The sequence below is a fragment of the Salvelinus alpinus genome, chromosome 37 (genome assembly GCF_045679555.1).
Source record: "Salvelinus alpinus chromosome 37, SLU_Salpinus.1, whole genome shotgun sequence".
In the NCBI taxonomy this organism is placed as follows: domain Eukaryota; kingdom Metazoa; phylum Chordata; class Actinopteri; order Salmoniformes; family Salmonidae; genus Salvelinus; species Salvelinus alpinus.
Window position 1 is genome coordinate 6,104,422 of NC_092122.1, and position 20,926 is coordinate 6,125,347.

A 20,926-nucleotide genomic window follows, 5' to 3' on the forward strand; every position below is an offset into this window, starting at 1 on the left:
TAGGATTCAAACCCAAGGAATGGAGAGGGGGGGTGGGGGGCATGGGCGACTTGAACAAAGACACTGCTCTGTTCTCGTGCCATCTGAGAATATCAACCTTTCCTTCACTCACACACACAGCCTGCTACTCACTCACTCTCTCACACAGAGGTTGTACAGTTTCTTCTCACATGGCCTGGGATTGACTATTTCCCACAGGCTGTACGGTTCTGCAGGTCTGTGGACACAGGTCCCTGTTGTGTGTTAATAACAATGGCTGTGCTGAGGGGCACAACACTGGTGCATGTTATAGTGCAATGTGCATTCTAGAGTTAGAGAACGTTGGAACTGGGAAGGTGTAGATGGCAGAAGGGTTGACTTGGTCCAGTACACAGAAATAAGACCGGCATGGTGTGGATTCACTGAGGTTTTAAGATTCCAGCTAGTGTCCCTAATCTAGGGCATTGGAGGAAGAAGTAAGGAAATGTAGCCAGTCGCACCAAATCTAGACAGCGGAGAAAGTCTCAGCCTAGAAGTGTCTGGTTCCCATCCTCTGAGCCAGCTGGAGCCATCATTATCTCTGTCACACCAAACCAAATAACTGATCAGTCAGCCCATCGACCTAGCTCACTCGTGGGGTGTCTAAGTAGGACAATAAATAGGCTCATCATAGTTTGCATTGAAAATAGCACTGACTCAATTTAAAATCCTATAAAAAAAAAAAAAGATAATCGATGAATTTGACGGATGGCATATTTTTCACTACCAGCCCAGCGAAACCTCGAGAATCTTGGTATGGTAATCAATAATAATACAAGTGCTATTGACAAGTGTGGCAGTGCCATAATGGTTCGTAGTGTTTATAATATGTGCCGATCTATAACTTACTGTGCTGTATAAGACATGTTCGTTTTCCCCAGGCTCCGACAGCTCGCTGAGATTCCTATCCCAGTGTAAAAAGGACTCAGTACTGTCCAATATTTCCATCCTTGGCGATGCGACCGCTCTGATTCACAATGTGTCGTTAGATGAGGACAGTTCCCTTGGATGATACTTTGCAGCGCAGATAGCAAATACACTCCTTCACCCACTTTGCAGCGATATAACAACCGCAGAATGTTACTTTTTACTCCGTCCACGCAGTTATTTCAACTTCAGTGAAGAAACGTAGGTAAGTTGCTACAACGACGTAATACACGCAGTAGTGCTGCCAACTAAAACAGTTGTCTCCGAATTACAATATTAAAAATGTGAAAAATAGAGCAAGGCTCTAGAGGAAGGTTGCCCCGTGTTGGGTATTGTTTATTTTCTTGGCACAGAGTTTGTATGGACTTTTTCCTCCTCTTATTCCTTGATGAAGTTTGCTACCCACGGCCAGAGCAGACCAGACAGGCAGGAATGTGGGTGGGGGCAGGGAGAGGAGTAGCGACAACTAATCAGACTAAAACCCTACAGTGTTTGCATTTCATATGCGTAGCTTGTATCAAGATAAACGGCAAAATATACATTCAGCGCAACACCTACAATGTATATGGAGATTGTTCGCATGAACACTTTGCAATAATTTCGGTCAGAAATTGATAGGGAATTTACAACTGCCACACTGAGAAAGACCTGCTCCTGTCCATCTGCGTCAGACCAATCAAACGAGTCCTTCTATTCAGACCGTCTGTGATTGAACAGGGTCCGCGACCAATCCAAAGGCTTTGAGCCCGAGTCTTTGATTGACAAGCGAATAAGCCAATTAAATAACATTAACGTACTTTTTGTAACAAATTAGAGATAGACAAGAATTCTTCGTTCTAAACACTGCCTCCCCGGAAATGCAAATCAACCAATCATGTTAAAGCTTTAAAAAAAAATAAGCGCTTGAATAGCCAACTTTCTGCTGCAATAACTTCAACCGCAACCCCAGAGTGGTCTGCCAAGGGAACAGGTCAAAGAGGACATTCTGCTAAGAAACATGAAATGATTCCACTAATGTGTGGATATTGAAATTAAGAGAAAGGCAAAAGTTCTGGAAAAAGTTGTATATTTTACATGATACATACAAGTACATTAAACAACATGAGTACAACATTTGCCAAGCCAGAATGGAGGTGAGAATCTGGTGATTTCAGGAAGGGGAAAAAAATCACTTTTTAAAGTGGAATGAAACCGAAAATAAACAAATAGTTACAAGTTTCAAACTATCTTTGAAATAGAACAGAAAGACATGCTTAGAAGAAAACAGGTGGTATAACATTCAATATGAAACTGGCACAATCATAGTTTTGGGTACAGCCTTATGTCAGTCACACATTAACCATTTATTTTTCTCATCTGTGATTTGGCTTCTCTGGGAAAACAACCGTAAGTCATCACCTTTAAGGCATGATCCTTTGCATCCTGCTTTGAACCGCAGTTCCATTAGTTGTACTCCACCAAGAATAGCACAAATGGGCGTAAATTAAGATTAGTAACATAAAAATGTTGGTGGCTAAAATACATACGTGTAACCACATGTTTAGGTATACCCTGGCACACTCATAGAGAATGATAGAGTACTTTAATACTTATAAGCATGTTTTAGCATGGGCAGTGCCATTGAGGACATTGACCATTTTGAAGTAGTCAATTGGATGGTAACCTCCTATGGGTTAAGGAAAGATCACATAATTCCATCCAGGTCATCGGCCAATGAATTATACTCGTGAGCAAACATTCCATAACTGCAGGTGGCAGTAAATCCCCAACCTTGGGTTTATACCTGTTCCAACAACACACTCTAGGTGGCAGTACGAACCCTTTCAGTTTGTTTACCAACTCAGTAGTAGTAGAAGAAGAAAATTGACTACTTCAAAATGGAGATGGCCTCAATGGCGCTGCCCGTGCGCTCAACGACGTCATAAATGGGACAGATAGTCCTCCATCATTCTCTACAGTCAACAGAGAGGTGTTACACTGTGTTCTGTCCCATTTAGATAGCAGTCACACAGCTCCTTCAACAGTCAGTTAATATATAGACACTAGAGTAGGTACACAGAAAGAGCTCTAGTCTTCCTCCTAGATGAAGAGTGCCATTTCCTTCATTGATCCCGCCCTCGAATGTTGTCGCTTAAGAATACAATGTTGTCTGTAGAAAGGAAAATAATATATATTTTTAATTGTTATTAAAATATAAAATGTCTGTGAATGTGAAATGTGTCTGAGTGCGTGTTCCCCTCTCTCACCTGCAATGATGGTGGTAGCCTGGCGTCTGACGTTGTTCTTGTCTACGTACTCCCCGTAATCCAACTTCCCCTCCACCAGAACCCTCGACCTAGAACGGGGGGCACACAGAACCAAGGAATGTGTTACTGATATAACGTTTTCTGCAGATTGTTATAAGACCAGTTATCACCTGTGTGTTCACAGCAAAGACACTTCTAAGTAGATAAGACTGATATTAGCAGATTAGACTGAAAAATATTTACTTATCAGGCTCCTAGTCCCCAGACAAATAGAAACAGTCTGAGAAATTGACAACCCACAGTGTACAGGGTGACACAGAGTGAAAAACATACCCTTTCTTGACATACTGGTAGGCCACATCCCTCAGACCAGGCTTGAAGATGGACACACGGTGCCACGTCGTCTTCTGGCTGACATCTCCTGCGGGGGACGTCTCCACGTCCCCGGAGCGCCACATCTCGTTGGTTGCCATGGAGAAGATGGTGACGGGGTTCCGTCCCTCCACCTGTCTCATGACAGGGTCCTGCCCCACGCGGCCCAGCAGCTGGACACGGTTAATCGCTGTGGGGGGGTGCACACATGTCAAAGCCACAGGGGAAGACATTAAGGAGTGCACACACGTCAAAGCTATGGGGGAAGAAAGAGGAGCGGACAGACATCAGCTGGTCTGGATTGTTTGTGATCAATAGAGGAGAAACCTGAGAAAGCGCCCTGACGGTCTATACTTACATCTCTCCAGGATCAGGCTGGTGTCTGTAGACTGGTGTCTAACCAGCTGTCTGAAAACCTGCAGGGAAGAGGCATAAAGACACATTACACTACAATCAGCCAAGGAATCACAGCCACAGAAGTACAGCAGAGTAGCGATTAAGGGGGAACAGCTGGAGTAGGTGTGTTGTACACTTACCTGTGCTGCTCTGTTTCTCAACATTCTCTCTGTTTGCTGGAAGGACTTTATGACAGTAAAGTGGACAGACAGACTGTAAGAAAGAGCATCAGATTGACTTCCTCTCAAGATGAGGCTATGAGGATTAGTTAGAGCTTTAATCCTGACTAACAGCCAGCAAGTTACATGGACACAATTGTCTTTCTTCTATTGTCACACCTGTCATATTTGGGTAGCTTTTCCCAGTGGGCAACGTTATCTAGATATAGTATCATTATTCAAATACCTATAGTAGCTAGCTAAAATCGAAGATAATAATAGTAACGTTAGCCTACCGACTGCTGCTTGAAATATGTCCAGTGTGGTTAGCTAGCTACATTGTCTCCACAAAGATCAATTGTATCGCATTATAACCATGTGTAAATGGCTTGCTAACGTTACATTGTAATCTCTACTGATGTTACAGTCATGCTCCGCTAGCTCGCTACATTAGTTGCATTGAGAGTGGATAGATAGCTAATAATAGGGCCGAGACATGAACTGCCATAAAAAGTACACTTGTCCTACAAATTTTAGCATGCTTGTTGTTTATCATCATATATATCTAAGGATATACAGCAAGTTCATTACACTTACATGATGCAGAAACCGAAATCGCCAATACGTGCCGCTTCTGGTCCGTCGCTAACATAGGTCCGTGAATCATTGTAGAAGGCAAAAGACAGTTCCTCTCATACTTGGGGCTGGATCAAATACTTTAAAATTAAAACATTTAAGTTGATGATGGAGAATTATATATGTAGGGGACATTACACAACCTGTAGGTTTTATTTCCAAATAGTATGATTGTTGTCTCCCGTGAAGCTGCGCGACACAAGATATAAACAATAGAGCTGGGAAGTATCTTTATTTTAGGCCATTTAACAAGGTTGAGTTCTAGAAAACCTTTGGTTACAATCCTTCGCTCACAGAGTACTCAGATGATGATATACAATCAAATCTAAATAAATGCATACAATTCTGAATTAAAACAAATAGATAATGTGTCTAAGTAAATACTGAACACAGGGTCTTACAAATCAGTAGGCCTATATAATTTACTACAGTAATAAGGTACATCTTTGGAACATGCCTTTTACTCAACAAGTGGCATTTTTATTCATTTCTAGTGTAAGCTGAATATCCTAGAAAGTGAGATGTGCAGTACCTTGATTACATTCATTCATTTTATTACAACCAATCTGACCATTCTGACTGCCATTACATGACAGTTAACCTGAGAACAAGGCCATGTGTTGGAGAGAGGTGTAAAGGGTGTAAAGTGTAAAGGGAAACGTCTAAGGTCCTTCAGAAAGCACACACCACTCAGACAAAGGCACACCTTCCCAGAGCAAGGTCCTGTCCCTATGTCTGTGAGAGAGTTTGATAGAGTATATGTCCAATTGACCATCCTGTGACCCAAATCGTCCTCCAATGAGCCAAATTAAGAAGAAATGTGATTGTAGCTGTATTCTCATATCTCACTACCCACATCTCACATGCACAGGGCCCACTTTGGGTCCCGACCCATAGTTTAAGAAACCCTGATATACAGTATACTTCTAAAAACATATGACAATAAGTACTTCTGTCTATGAATCAAGGAAATTCATGTAGTGTATGTGGTCAGGACTTCTGTATGATGAGTCCCAGCAGTTGAGAGACGAGGCGTAGAGCAGGCTGGCTGATGGGGTAGTCGGGGGGCAACTTCGCCTCCACACAAGGCAGCTTCACATAATACCTGCAAGAGAACACCATAAAAGATGGAAGATATATGCAATACCATTACCCTTAAGCTGGACAGTGCAGTACAATGTATACAGTATATGCAATACCATTACCCTTAAGCTGGACAGTGCAGTACAATGTATACAGTACATGCAATACCATTACCCTTGAGCTGAACAGTGCAATATATATACAAGTATATATATACACTAAAAGTTATACTTTTGACTCGTCTGTCCATAGAACATCTTCCTAGCGTCTTGATGATCATCCAGGTGCGGCCTTTTTTTGGCAAACTTGAGTCAACATTTTTGAAGACATGGGTCCCATTATGTCTGGTGAACACCAAACACTGCATTCCACAGTAAGAACCTCATACCAACAGTCAAGAATTGGTGGTAGTGGTGGTAGTGTGATGGTTTGGGGATGTTTTGCTGCCTCAGGACCTGGAGGACTTGCCTTAATAGAAGGAACCATGAATTCTGCTCTGTATCAGAGAATTCTACAGGAGAATGTCAGGCCGTCCGTCTGTGAGCTGAACCTGAAGCGCAGCTACTGTAGGTTATGCAGCAGGACAAGGATCCAAAACATACAATCAAGTCATGAAAATGCATAAAAAACAACACATTTGAAGTTGTGGAATGTCCAGACCCAATCCCAATTGAGATGTTGTGGCGAGACTTGAAACGACCAGTCCACGCTTGAAAATCCACAAATGTCACTGAGTTAAAGCAGTTTTGCATGCAAAAGTGGGCCAAAACTCCTCCACGACAATGTGAGACTGATGAACAGCTACAGGAAGCATTTGGTTGCAGTCATTGCAGTTATTGAGTGTAAGAGGGAAATAACTTTTTCACACAGGGGAATTGGGTGTTGGATAACTTTGTTAATTAAATAAACAAAATAAGTATACATTTTTGTTGTTATTTGTAAACGCAGGTTCCCTTTATTTCATAGTAGGTTTAGGTTGAAGATCTGATAACATTCCGTATCAAAAATATGCAAAATTAGAGAAAATCAGAAAGGGGCCAATACTTTTTCACGGCGCTGTATATATATATGTATGTGTGTGTATGTGTATATATATATATACACACACACACACATACATACTGCCATCTACAGACCACAAATGGAACAAACAATTCTAAGGTAGAGGAACTGGAACCATGTTTGACTGATTCTACCTCTCACCTGAACTCCTCTCTGTACTCCGTGCGGAGGTGCTGGCCCAGGTGAGAACTGTACTTCAGGCAGGCAAGCAGAACCCTACAGCGCTGGAACAACAAAACAGCCTGGGATGGGCTGAGAGGGGCCTGGGACCCAGACAGGACCACTACCACCTGCCGAGCCTGGTACCCCACGAACGACAGCTGTGGAGATAAATAGAGAGATACAGGGGGACACCGACCATGAGACAGGTTGACAGAGGGAGATTCAACTCATCAGACAAGGTATCATATAATTGAAGTGTAACATTCATTCAAATAAGTAGAGGCCTACTAAAGAGGGATGAGGCTGCAGTATTCTCAGGATCCAGCCGACAGTCAGAAAATGCTCTGGGGATGGAGTTCGGCTGACCTGCAGAAACAGAGTTCATCATTAGGCTACATACTGTACAGTTAATATGTATACTGGTATACAGTATATTAGCATGCTTAGGGTGTGGGAGTTTCTTTCCATTGCCTGCTGTGAAGGCCACTCACCTCCTGACAGAGCACCACCAGTTCAAACAGCAGAGAGCACCCTGCATCCAGGTACTCCTCTAACAGGCCCTGCAGCTGATAGACAAGTTGTGATGGGAATATTTGAGATGAATAAAGTTCATATTTCATGCGGCGTGATTTATATAGCCTATTTATAGCCTATTTATATATTTTCCCTTTCTGTAACACACAGGATTTCCAGTGTTCTGTTTGTGCAAGACTGTGGGTTGATGGTCACTAGACGTGAATGTTATGGATTGTTCTCTCATCTGTTGATAGTGTTAGACACCAGACTGAATGTTCAAGGGCCGAGGACGCGGATTACACACTGTGGCGTGGTATCAGTGACATTCTGATGAACACTGTGTGATTCTGTAGCAGCTGGCAAAGTCACTGCCTTTTTGTTTTGACTTCTTGCAAGCCTCTCGGGCTGATGTTTACAGGACAGTTGTCTGCTGAATAGGATACTAGGGCCTTGTCAGTGATGACCAGTTGGACATTTTCTCTGCTTCTGGGCTGGAGGTGTTTCCCTGTTGCAACTAGTAATAAACCAGCCTTGACTTTACTGCTCTTCCCTATTGGAAATTCCTATTACACAAGTCATAAAAAACGTATACACAACCACACAAAATGTTAATGTCCGACCAATTATATCCAGGGTCCACACTCACCTCTGTATGTGGCGGCGAGCCCTGTCTTGAGTCGGGGGAGACTCTCCTCGATCCCTGTGTCTGGCTCTGGAGCTCGGGGTTACACACCAACGCTAGTAACAGCCTAGCTGTCAGGGCACCTCTGCAGACAGGGACAACACACTCTCCTGTTAGCTACACTTCTGTGATATCAAGGGAGAGAGAGAGGGAGGGAGTGAGGGAGAGAGAGAGGGAAGGAAGGAAGGAATAAAGGAAGGGGAGAGAATGGGTGTGTGTGGACTCACTGCTTGGCTGTAAGCATGTTGAGGCGAGCCGGCTCGATCTCTGTCTCTCTGAACATCAAGGCCAGGGTCTGAGCGATCAGAGTACACAGCCTGGACACAGGAGACAAAGAGGGCTAGGGTCAGAGATAAACCCATTTTGAGAACAGGTATGATGGAGTTTAACCATTATATTCTTGACCAGTAGAGGGGGCTAGTGAGACCTAACCTGACCTACGTGACAGTGTAGAAGTGCCACAGAGATCCACATTAAACCCATAATCTAGTTGCATAAAGACAAAGCTGCTTAAAACCCCCAAAGAAAACCCAGCGGGGTTCCTTAGTTAATCCACACTCAGGTGTTTCACAGAGGCACTCTACTGAACCTGTTCAAGTGATGGTGGTGATGTTACAAAAGATAAGAGGTAATCTTCACCCGGTGTTAACCAAGGATCACTGTAGTCACTCAAAATAGTCTGTCAGCTTTGTGCACACAAACACACACACAGTGTCACTCACAGCAGGCTGTCTGCTGTGTTGGTCTCCGGCCTCTGACAGCTCCGGAGGGAGTCTTCCAGCATCGGCACCAGGAATGGAAACATGTCATTGGACTAACACACACACACACACACACACACACACACACACACACACACACACACACACACACACACACACACACACACACACACACACACACACACACACACACACACACACACACACACACACACACACACACACACACACACACACACACAGTTATGTATGGAGAAAGAAGGACACACACAGTCACAGAAACACACACACACACACAGTCACAGAAACACACACACACACACACACACACACACACACACACACACACACACACACACACACACACACACACACACACACACACACACACACACACACACACACACACACACACACACACACACACACACACAGAGATCCATGTGATCTCACCCTCCAGAAGAGTTTCCTGAGGGTGATGCTGCGGTGTGCTGCGGTGCGGAGCTCTTGGAGGAGCAGATAGAGGCTCTCCAGACTGATGCCCTCCTGAAGCAACTCACCACTCAGCTGGCGGAACAGGTGGGCTGTACGCTCCCAACTACACACCGACAGGGGAGGGAGTGGCCGTGGAACAACATGTTGGAACAGTATCTGATGGGGGAAACTATCAACTAGGGAACAGTAGCAGGGAAGCGAAACAAGCATTTCTTATTGGACACGTTCAGGTGGTACCTCCCCATTTTGATCAGTTTTCTTACGTTTGGTGTCAACTGAACATGACCCTGATGGTAATACCAACAGCATCTGATAGGGGAACAGTATTTGAAAGTACCTAATGGGGGCTTGTTTCTGTGGGGAAGTGCTCAACATGACATTGCATCTCCTCCTGTAGAGGGGGTCCAACAGCAACGTTGACCTCTGGAGGAAAAACATCAACATACACACACGTTATTACAACATTATAACACACACACACACACACACATACACACAGTGAACGACTCACTATAATGTAACTGTTCCAGGAGCTTTGCAGGTGCAGGTAGATCCGAGACGTAGGCGACACAGCGTACAGATGCAGCTCTGCCTCTCTCTCTCCTCCCTCCTCTTCATCTTTCTCTCCATCCCTCTCTCTGACCACCCTATCTCTCTTCAGCAGGCGAGCCAGCACCGAGCCTCTCCTCCTGGGCACCAAAGGGGCCTCCGGGGGCATCTGGGTCCGGTCACCTGGGGGGGAGGGAGAGAAAGAGGGAGAGTGGAGGGAGAGGGCTGGGGAAACTGGATTGGGTAGAGGGCGAGGCAAGGTCAGTCTTAGACCCTGTCTCTGACCAAGTGTTTCAGGGTTAGGGCAGGAGGCTGAGCGTGTGGTCTTCAGCCGGAGTACCTCCTCCTCCTCCTCCTCCTCCTCCTCCTCCTCCTCCTCCTCCTCCTCATCCTCCCTGTTCCTACTGGGGAGACAGAGGGATGGTACAGTCAGTGTGACTTTGTCAGAAACACACCCACACACCTTACCTAGTCAAACACACACACACAATTTGAGCCACATTACACAACTCAGAGTAAGTTGTACTTTGGTAACGTCTCGTGGCCCGTGGCAGGACAGCAAGGTCATGCTGTGTTAGCCCACCAGGGGGCAGATTGAGAGGGTAGTGAAGAGGGAGGATATTCCCCTGGCACAGAGAAACAGCTACCTGATCCTGATCTGGAACCTTGACAAGGTCACTCACTCAGTAAGCCTTTCTCTCTCTTTCTGTCGGCCCTTCACTTCTTCTCTCTCTTCTCCCTCCCTTCTCCTCTCTTTCCTTCAACTCTCCTCGAAATCCCCACTGAGGAAGAGCTAGAGGAGGGTATCTTTCCATGTGGATATCTTTCCATGTGCAGATTTACTGTCATGATCCTTAGAGGAAAACCCAATTATTTAAAGAGCCTGTGTCTATACAGATGTAGGATCTTAATTTGAGCCAGTTTGCTACAGCAGGTAAATAATCCTGCAACAACAGGACATTTTCATTATTATGCGTTTTATAATGAATGGACATTTTTGTAGGGGTTAATACCTTTTCGTAAGGGAAAATCAAGTCTGACATTTCAAAATGGAAATTACAAACTTCAGGAGCCTTTTTTGTTGTATTTTACCCCCTTTTTCTCCCCAATTGCGTTCCTCACTCATTGCTGCAACTCCCCAACGTGCTCGGGAGAGACAAAGGTTGAGTCATGTGTCCTCTGAAACATGACCTGCCTTATCACGCTTGTTAACACCCGCCCGCTTAACCCGGAAGCCAGCCGCACCAATGTGTCTTCAACTGAAGTCAGCCTGCAGGAGCCCAGCCCGCCACAAGGAGTCGCTAGAGCACAATGAGCCAAGTAAAGCACCCCCAGCCAGACCCTCCCCTAACCCGGACAACTGTGCCCCGCCCCATGGGACTACTGGTCACGGCCGGTTGTGACACAGCCTGGGATCGAACCTGGGTCTGTAGTGACGCCTCAAGCACTACGCTGCAGTGCCTTAGACCGCTGCGCCACTCGGAAGGATTTCAGGAGCTTATTTGAAACTCTAAATAAACGCTTTACATTTTCTGCAATGCATCTGTATTTAGTTCCTTTGTCTCAGTGCTACAATACAGGGTTAGCTGTTTTTGTAACTTCATCAGTAACTTACAGTATTAATCAACAGTGTGATACTGTATAAACTAAATACAGTAGATTATCGTAGAACGCACAGTAAAATACAGTAAATTTGTTTTACAGAACACTGTAAGACCTTTCTGTAATTTCAACAGTAATATACTGTCGAATGCACAGTAAAATACCGTAAATGTGTTTTAAAGTAATCATTATGGTGTGAAAATGTTGTGGGCGGTGAAAGAGTCTCTGGCTCATTAACATCTTGTGAGAGGCTATATTTGTTGCGCCCGTGAGTGAGAATGCTATACCTCCACAGAATACAGTAATATACTGTGCTTTAAAAGGAGTTCTACAAACGTTGTCCTGAAACTCAGCAGTAATTTACTGGCAAATTGCTGCCAGTAATTTACTATAATTCAGAATACAATACCGTACTGCGTTTCTGGAGTGCCAAAAACCTTTTGAACACTAGTTTGTATGCATTAACCTATTTTGAGACTATTACTGTAAAAGGCTATGTTTGTTGCACCTGTTAGTGAGAGTGCTGTACCAATTTAAGTGATATGTGGTGGTGGTTCCCTCACAATTACATTTAAGGGACACATCAGAGTGGCAGCCAGTCTCAAATCTTTAATGGTTGAGTGGCTATAAATGTCCTTTCGGTCTGTTTTGCCGTGTAGTCACTGTCAGTTTAGAAGGCTTTGTTAAGGCCTAAAGTGCAAGTGATGGAAAACATAAAATATCACTTGATATGCTTTAATAATTATATGATTAAATAGTCACTATTAGCCATTTCTGATTATATTTTCAATACAATTCAACACTATACTACTGTATTGCTGTTTTGCTATATATCTACTGCAGCATACTGTAAATTATGGAGCATTGTGGGAAAATATGGTGGCTCATTAGCATATTTTAGGCATGCCTTGTAAGTGGCTGAATTTGTTGCACCTCTTATCGAGAGTCTTGTACCGATTTAACTGATATGTGGTAGTAGTTCCCTCACAATGAAATGTATATAGGGAACAGATCAAATTGGTAGCTGGCCTTTTACCTTATAATGTTTGACTATTTATCCATGTCCATTCGATCTGTTTTTCCCTGTAATAACAGCCAGTTTGGAAGCCTTTGTTTAGGCCTCTAGAAGTGAAAGTGATATAACAGATAATATTCATTAATATGCTGTAATATGCAAACGCCTACAGCCAACCTGCTTGCTCTAATCCCTTGTAGTTACAGTCAAATATTATAGAAAAAAAATTCTAACAGTTTAATAGTCACTTTTACTGTATTGTACTCTGTTTCATTGCTCTGGCATAAAGTTACCATGAATATGTCAGTAATATATTGGCGCTATCCAGAGATAGTCAGAGATATATCATGAGATGTCTTGTTGTAATAACAATTATTTTGAAGACCAATGTATCCTTAACTACAACAACATTTTCAGTAACGATTACAGATTTTCTTTACTTGCTATGACTGTGATATGTATATATATATGTATATATTTTTTATCAACCTTGGTTGAAACGTACGTTTATAAGGACAAGAGCGCCCACTAAATAACCAAAATGGAAATCTGCAAAGAACACTGGGTAATATATCACTGCATGGGTAATTCCAGTAATATACTGTAAATTAGATTACAGTAACATGTTTGGTACCGTAAAATGTATTACAGTAGCTGTACTGTGAAATGAATTACAGTAACTTACTGGCTGGCCAATAGCTGCCAGTAAGTTACTGTACATTTTACAGGAAATGTTTTACAGAGTAGGTTTGGGGCATCATGTGTACTGACGCACATAGTCTATACTAAGACTTCCTTGCCTTTAACTTGACATGTTACCAATAGTCTATATAGACTTTATAACTCCTGGCGGAGCACAGTCTCAGTGTACAGTATATTGACTTGACTACATGAAGCTTGTGCCAACTTCTGTGTGTTGTATCGTGCTGACAGCAGCTCCTTCATGGCTGTTACATCTTCTGATGATTCCTGACACTGTTCAGACTGTCTCACAGCTCAGCGGATGGGTGTGTGTGTTAATGACCTCCCAGGGGACAGTGTGTGTGACAGAGAGAGAGAGAGAGAGAGACCTTCCCAGAGTTAGATGGAGACAGGAAGATGTTTATGCACTGAGCTGGTTAAGACACATGAAAGACCATTCCACATGCACACTGGTTCTGGTTGTCCTCTGTGGATCCAGGACAGGGAGAGAGCACTCACATGTGCATGGACACACACACACATAAATGAACAGAAACACACTGGTCAGACTAAGAGCACGTTTTAGTAGGTGTTTTACTGCAGTAATGGGGTTTTTAGTACCCTAGCAACGGGTGAATGACGTCAGAGTACCTCACCTACTTCCTCCCGTTTCTAAGCAGTTAGGATCTGCTTGTCTGTTATGTGAATTACACACACACACACACACACACACACACACACACACACACACACACACACACACACGGGAATGGGCTCGTAAGTAAGCATTTCACAGCAAAGTCTACACCTGTTGTATTCAGCGCATGTGACCAATAAAATGTGATTTGATTTGAGAATCACTGGATGTGTGTGTGGCTGTGCTGAATGTTGATATAGTTTATATTATGTCTCTATTTGTGTATACAGTATGCGTCTGTACTGTATGTTATGAATGCTGGCCTTTAAATGTGTATCTGTACCTGAATGTGACGTATTTTGTACTATGCATGTATGACCTAAATTGTTGAGTGTGTGTAAAAGCTGAGAACCTGATCTGAAACTCTCTACGCTCTCCTCTGGTGCACATTAAACAGTCATGAGCCACATGACCAGCCTGAGCACCCCACCCAGCAGCATGTAGCAAGCAGCCTGGAGAGCCTGAAGTAACCTGCCTTCTCTTAGCAGCCACACTCACATTACACCCTGCAGGACCAACCTGGCCTCTATCCCTGCTCTAACTCCTTCAAAACCTCCACCTCCCTCTCTGCTCCCTATGCTCCCTCTCTCCAAGCCCCTTTACATTCCCCCGCATTGAGAGTCAGGACAGACCTGAGAGGATGACCTAATACCATCAACCATCCCTGTAAAACACAGCTTTTGTCCTTCGGCAAGGATACGAGAGAGAGAGAGAGAAAGAGAGAGGGGAATGTCAGAGAGCATATCTGAAACAGATAAGACACGCCTCGTCACACAGACTTACTCGGATTCACTGGTGTCTTTGTTTTTATCCGTCTAGTTCACTTCCCTGGTTAGTCTGTTATCATGTTTAGTGTTTTCCCAGATTAGTCTGTTATCATGTTTAGTGTTTTCCCAGATTAGTCTGTTATCATGTTTAGTGTTTTCCCAGATTAGTCTGTTATCATGTTTAGTGTTTTCCCAGATTAGTCTGTTATCATGTTTAGTGTTTTCCCAGATTAGTCTGTTATCATGTTTAGTGTTTTCCCTGGTTAGTCTGTTATCATGTTTAGTGTTTTCCCAGATTAGTCTGTTATCATGTTTAGTGTTTTCCCAGATTAGTCTGTTATCATGTTTAGTGTTTTCCCTGGTTAGTATGTTATCATGTTTAGTGTTTTCCCTGGTTAGTCTGTTCTTATGTTTAGTCTACTTTTATATACTTACTTATTTTAATGTGGGACTTTGTTGCTTCTTTTTTTCACTTGCTGATTACCTCTCCATGTAAAGTGACTTTAATTCTAATTATTATTAACTTCTCCTGATTGTAAGGCAACAGGCAGCTGCTGCTAAATTGGCAGCATAACAATCTCGAAATATTGATCCAGTTTCTAAGCAACCGGTGCTACATACAGAGACACACCCATCCACAAAGAGAATGGCAGCAGGCCAACCACAGAACCTTACAGTGCCTTAAGAAGGTATTCACACCCTTCGACTTTTTACACATTTAGTTATGTTACAAAGTGGGATTAAAATAGATTTAATTGTCACTTTTTTTGTCAATGATCAAAACACAATACAATTATATGATTAGATAAGTATTCAACCCCCTGAGTCAATACATGTTAGAATCACCTTTGGCAATGATTACAGATGTGAGTGTTTTTGGGTAAGTCTCTAAGAGCATGAATGACATACCGGGATTGTAAGATATTTGCCCACTATTCTTTTGTAAATTCTTTAAGCTCTGTCAAGTTGATTGTTGATCATTGCTAGACAGGCATTTTTAAGTCTTACCATGGATTGTTAAGCCGATTTAAGTTAAAACTAACTAGCTAACTCAGAAACATTCAATGTTGTCTTGGTAAGCAACTCCAGTGTATATTTGGCCTTGTATTTTAAGTTATTGTCCTGCTGAAAAGCAAATCTGTTTCCCAGTGTCTGTTGGAAAGCAGACTGAACCAGGTTTTTCTCTAGGATTTTGACTGTGCTTAGCTCTATTCCATTTATTTTTGTTAAAAAAACTTGCTAGTTCTTGCCGATGACAAGCATACCCATAACATGATGCAGCCACAACATGCTGAAAAACATTTAGAGTGGCACTCAGTGATGTGTTGTGTTGGATTTTCCCCAAACATAACGCTTTCTATTCAGGACAAAAAGTTAATTTCTTTGCAAGTTTTTTTGCAGTGTTACTATAGTGCCTCATTGCAAACAGGATGCATGTTTTGGAATATTTTTATTCTGTACAGGCTTCCTTCTTTTCACTCAGTCATTTAGGTTAGTATTGTGGAGTAACTACAATGTTGTTGTAGTTACTCCACTGTAACTGTTTTAAAGTCACCATTGGCCTCATGGTGAAATCCCTGAGCGGTTTCCTTCCTCTCCGGCAACTGAGTTAGTAAGGACGCCTGTATCTTTGTAGTGACTAGGTGTATTGTTACACCATCCAAAGCGTAATTGCTCAAAGGGATATTCAGTGTCTGCTTCTTTTTTTCCACCCATCTACCAATAGGTGCCCTTCTTTGCAAGGCATTAGAAAACCTCTCTGGTCTTTGTGGTTGAATATGTGCTTGAAATTCACTTCTCGACTGAGGGATCTTACAGATAATTGTATGTATGTACAGAGATGGGGTAGTCATTCAAAAATCACCCTAACCACTAACCACTATAGTCCATGCAACTACGATGTGACCTGTTAAGCAAATTTTTACACCTGAACTTATTTTGGCTTGCCATAACAAAGGGGTTGAATACTTATTGACTCAAGACATTTCAGCTTTTCATTTTTTATTAATTTGTAAACAAATATGAAAATATAATTCCACTCTGACACTATGGGGTATTGTGTCTAGATCAGTGACACAACATTTCAATTTAATCCATTTAAAATTCAGACTGTAACACAACAAAATGTGGAAAAAGTTACAGTAAGGGGTGTAGATAGTATTGTAATTCATATCGGTACATACCGCTGTTGCCAAGTTGCCTATGGCTCAACACAGCCCCACCTGCCTACGCAAACACACAAGGCGTCTCTCTGACTATCTGTGTTGGCCGCGGTGCTGCAGCTCATGTACCCATGTCACATGCTACCACTAAGAAAGGCTTAGACAGTAAATAAACCAGACTGTCTGTGAAACCACAGAACCATAGTCAGGCCTGCAGTCTGTCTCATGATGTTCCATGGCCTGACCTGTGTTGGATTGACAGTCTGAATGTCTCCTGTAACAGTAGGATAATGGGATCTCTCTGTATAATGCAGAAAAAGCTCTCTAGCCAGCGTCAGCCTGGAAGACAGAGATAAGACCTTTTCAAAGGGGACCGTAAGGCAGGGGACTGACTGGGACTGAATGGGGCTGAAGAGCGTCATGGCTGTTGAATGGGAATGGACAGCAGGTCTCACCTCGTGGGGACAGGGGAGACGTTCCACCCGTCTCTATCTGGGGGTTCTGAGCGGGTCGACAGGAGAGTACCACCAACACCTTGAGAGAGACAGAGAGAGATGGGGAGACAGACAGAGTAGGGGGAGAGTGAGAGGGACAGAGAGAGGGGAGAAGGATGTAGAGAGGTTTACGAGATCACTCTATGTAATTGGAAGCCCTAACATTGACGAGACCCGGTAATGTATACCTAACTGGTAAACAGTTGTCGAATGGGCAGAATGAGAGAGAGAGGAAGGTAGACTGAAAAATAAAGAGGAAGGCAGATGGAAGCTGAGAAAGAGAGAGGAAACAGAGAGAAAAAAAGAGAGGAGGCAGAGAGAAAAAGAGAGAGGGAAAGAGGAGAGAAAGAAAGATGGAGGGGGAGAGAGGGTGTGTGGAGAAGGAATTTCTCATGTCTTTGGAGAGAACAGGCTTTGGGAATGTTGCCCAAGTGACAGTGACGTGTCAGAGAGGATAATGTGAATTCCTTTACAAGGTGCCAGATAGCTTCTTGTGTGTGTAAAGTTCTCACAAAACCTAAGCCGAAAGATTCCTTGCAATGAGAGTTAGCCTGATGAAGTCATGCTCTTCTGCCTGCGCGTGTGTGTGTGTGTGTGTTATGTGTGTGTGTGTGTGTGTGTGTGCCTAAGCATCACACTTTCACTGATACGTAAACCCCTAACCCTTACACAGGTAAGCCCCTGGCACATGCAGCCCAATCCAGCCAAAGGCAGCCTAACCCAGGTCAGGGCAGAAGGCAGTTGGCTGTAGGGCAGGTGGATGCATGGCAGGGAGAGAGAGACTACCTCTATGTTAGCAAACATACGGTACGTCAATGCTATAGGGTTTAACCTGTCTCGCCCCCCGTTCCGCTAGCGGAACTCCTCCCACATTCCACTGAAAAGGCAGAGCGTGAAATTCAAAAAATATTTTTTTAGAAATATTTAACTTTCACACATTAACAAGTCCAATACAGCTAATGAAAGATACACATCTTGTGAATCCAGCCAACATGTCCGATTTTTTAAATGTTTTACAGGGAAAACACAATATATATTTATGTTAGCTCACCAACAAATAGAAAAAAGCACAGACATTTTTCACAGCACAGGTAGCAAAATCAAAATCAACCAAACTAACCTAGAACAAACCAAAGAAACCAAGAAACAACTTAATCAGATGACAGTCTTATAACATGTTATACAATAAATCTATGTTTTGTTCGAAAAATGTGCATATTTCAGGTATAAATCATAGTTTACATTGCGGCTACAATCAGAAATTGCACCGAAAGCAGCCAGAATAATTACAGACACCAACGTGACATACCGAAATACTCATCATAAAACATTTCTGAAAAATACATGGTGTATAGCAAATTAAAGACAAAGATCTTGTCACTCCCTGGCCTTAGTATTCTTTGTTTTCTTAATTATTTTGGTTAGGTCAGGGTGTGACATGGGGAATGTATGTGGTTTTTGTAGTGTCTAGGGTGGTTGTAAGGTTTAGGGGGTTTATTAGAGTAGTTGGGTTTATGTTTAGTATAGTAGTCTAGCTGTGTCTATGGTTGAGTGTAGGTATCTAGGAAAGTCTATGGTTGCCTGAATTGGGTCTCAATTAGAGACAGCTGGTTATTGTTGTCTCTGATTGGGAGCCATATTTAAGGCAACCATAGGCTTTAGCTGGTTGTGGGGAATTGTCTATGTTGAACGTTTGTAGCCTGTGTGTGTGCACTACGTTTATAGCGTCACGGTCGTTTGTTGTTTTTGTATAGTTTGTAATAGTGTTTCGTTTCATGTTCATCTTCGTAGTAAAAATAAAAGAAGATGGCTTATTTTCCACATGCTGCGTTTTGGTCCGTCTCTCCTCCACACGATCGTGACAGATCTTGTGAATACAGCCAATATTTCAGATTTTCTAAGTGTTTTACAGCGAAAACACAATATAGCATTATATTAGCTTACTACAATAGCCTACCACACAACCGCATTCATTCATCAAGGCACGTTAGCGATAGCAATAGGCACGTTAGCGTTAGCGAATAAACCAGCAAAAGATATTAAATTTCACTAACCTTCATAAACCTTCCTCAGATGACAGTCCTGTAACATCAGGTTATACATACACTTATGTTTTGTTCGAAAATGTGCATATTTAGAGCTGAAATCCGTGGTTATACAACGTAGCATAACGTAGCATCTTTTTCCCAGAATGTGCAGATATTTCTATTAGACTCTCACCTATTCTGACCAAATAGCTATTCATAAACATGACAAAAAAATACATGTTGTATAGGAAACGATAGATCCATTAGTTCTTAATGCAATCGCAGTGTTAGAATTCTAAAAATATCTTCATTACGACATAAGACTTAGTTATGGTAAGTGTAAGAAATTGTAATAGATACTGGCAACTTGTTTTAACAACTTCTCAACACAAGCTATACTTGACACAACATGCACCCATCCCCCTCTATACCCCCACACTTCGTACCCTTATAATAACCACAGACCCACACACACTCCCCTCCCCCATGAACAGGCCCCTGCTAAAACAAACGCACATGCATTCTGCTCGAGGTTGAGACTCTAAGACAAAGAACTATGTTAAGAGCCAATGGAACGTCGACATCAGGCCCGGACAGGACTACCCACGACCCAGATCGACCAATCGGAAGGCCAGACTACAAGATCAACCTACTTTATTTGTTGCATATATAAATCAGCACAAAATGTTTAGAGGTCTCTTTTCCGACGATTCCATACGAGTCAGACAGAACGGGGCCGTGCTGCACGATTTCAAAGATATCTTTACGTGTGAATAAACTGCCTTATTATACAAAATCCACCTCGTCCTATGTCTCAACTTGATCTCCTGTCTCCAGTAAATGTTTTATCAACATAAGGGAATAACCAAAACCTGAGCGCAAAGCTACTATTACACAGTTCGACAGATATATGAAATAGCATCACAAAATGGTTCCTACTTTTGCTGATCTTCTATCAGAATGTTGTACAATGGGTCCTTTGTCCAGAACCGTCTTTGTTTGGATTCAGAACATTCTTTTTCCCTCTTGAATTAGCAAGCACACTGGCCATGCGGCGCTAAGCTCTCCAACGTCAACAAAGTCAAACAACGCAACACGCCTAACGTCCTGAATAAATTTCAATAATCTAATGAAACTATATTGAAAAAACATACTTTAGGATGATATTGTAACATGTATCAAATAAATTCAAAGCCGGAGCTCATATTCGCCCATAACGACAGGTTTCCAGTAGGCAATAGCAGGTCCCCCCACGCGCCTTGCAGACAACAGAAAATGGGGGACACGTTGTTCCAAGAGGGCTCATTCAACGTCAGACAGAGATAATCAACTCCTTTTTCCTCTCACTTCCTCTTGACATCCAGGGGAAGGTGTATGACGTGCACGTATAGTCATACGTATCATGCCCATTTATAGGCAGCGACTTGAACACAGCATCAATTTCAGACTTTCCACTT

General features: G+C 42.7%; 3 protein-coding genes across 4 annotated transcripts in view; all 3 read right to left on the reverse strand.

Moving 5' to 3' along the window:
* The window catches only part of creb3l2 (cAMP responsive element binding protein 3-like 2), a 30,516-nt gene extending 28,914 nt beyond the window's left edge, over positions 1-1,602 (reverse strand). Inside the window, exon 1 of the mRNA XM_071386890.1 lies at positions 868-1,602. Coding sequence (XP_071242991.1) covers positions 868-966 — 99 coding nt within the window. The 5' untranslated portion in view covers positions 967-1,602. The remainder of the gene's footprint in view (positions 1-867) is intronic.
* Positions 1,603-1,994: 392 nt separating this feature from the next.
* ssbp1 (single-stranded DNA binding protein 1) lies at positions 1,995-4,835 on the reverse strand. 2 transcript variants are annotated; one of them, XM_071386893.1, is made up of 6 exons: positions 4,715-4,835; positions 4,100-4,172; positions 3,922-3,979; positions 3,525-3,753; positions 3,192-3,280; positions 1,995-3,094 (listed from the first exon to the last, which is right to left on the reverse strand). In XM_071386893.1, the coding sequence occupies exons 2-6, from the start codon at positions 4,121-4,123 to the stop codon at positions 3,048-3,050; spliced, it is 447 nt and encodes a 148-aa protein (XP_071242994.1). In that variant the 5' UTR covers positions 4,124-4,172; positions 4,715-4,835; the 3' UTR covers positions 1,995-3,047. The 2 variants fall into 2 exon arrangements, with proteins under 2 accessions (XP_071242994.1, XP_071242993.1); XM_071386892.1 differs by lacking the exons at positions 4,100-4,172; positions 4,715-4,835 and having other exon boundaries at positions 3,922-4,021.
* Positions 4,836-4,968: 133 nt separating this feature from the next.
* c37h12orf56 (chromosome 37 C12orf56 homolog) overlaps positions 4,969-20,926 on the reverse strand; it is a 29,213-nt gene continuing 13,255 nt past the window's right edge. Inside the window, exons 3-13 of the mRNA XM_071386889.1 lie at positions 17,404-17,482; positions 9,987-10,428; positions 9,813-9,898; positions 9,434-9,578; positions 8,981-9,072; positions 8,486-8,575; positions 8,223-8,343; positions 7,552-7,626; positions 7,349-7,426; positions 7,040-7,218; positions 4,969-5,858 (exon numbers count right to left, since the gene is read on the reverse strand). Of these exons, the coding sequence (XP_071242990.1) occupies positions 5,744-5,858; positions 7,040-7,218; positions 7,349-7,426; positions 7,552-7,626; positions 8,223-8,343; positions 8,486-8,575; positions 8,981-9,072; positions 9,434-9,578; positions 9,813-9,898; positions 9,987-10,428; positions 17,404-17,482 (1,502 nt within the window). The 3' untranslated portion in view covers positions 4,969-5,743. The remainder of the gene's footprint in view (positions 5,859-7,039; positions 7,219-7,348; positions 7,427-7,551; positions 7,627-8,222; positions 8,344-8,485; positions 8,576-8,980; positions 9,073-9,433; positions 9,579-9,812; positions 9,899-9,986; positions 10,429-17,403; positions 17,483-20,926) is intronic.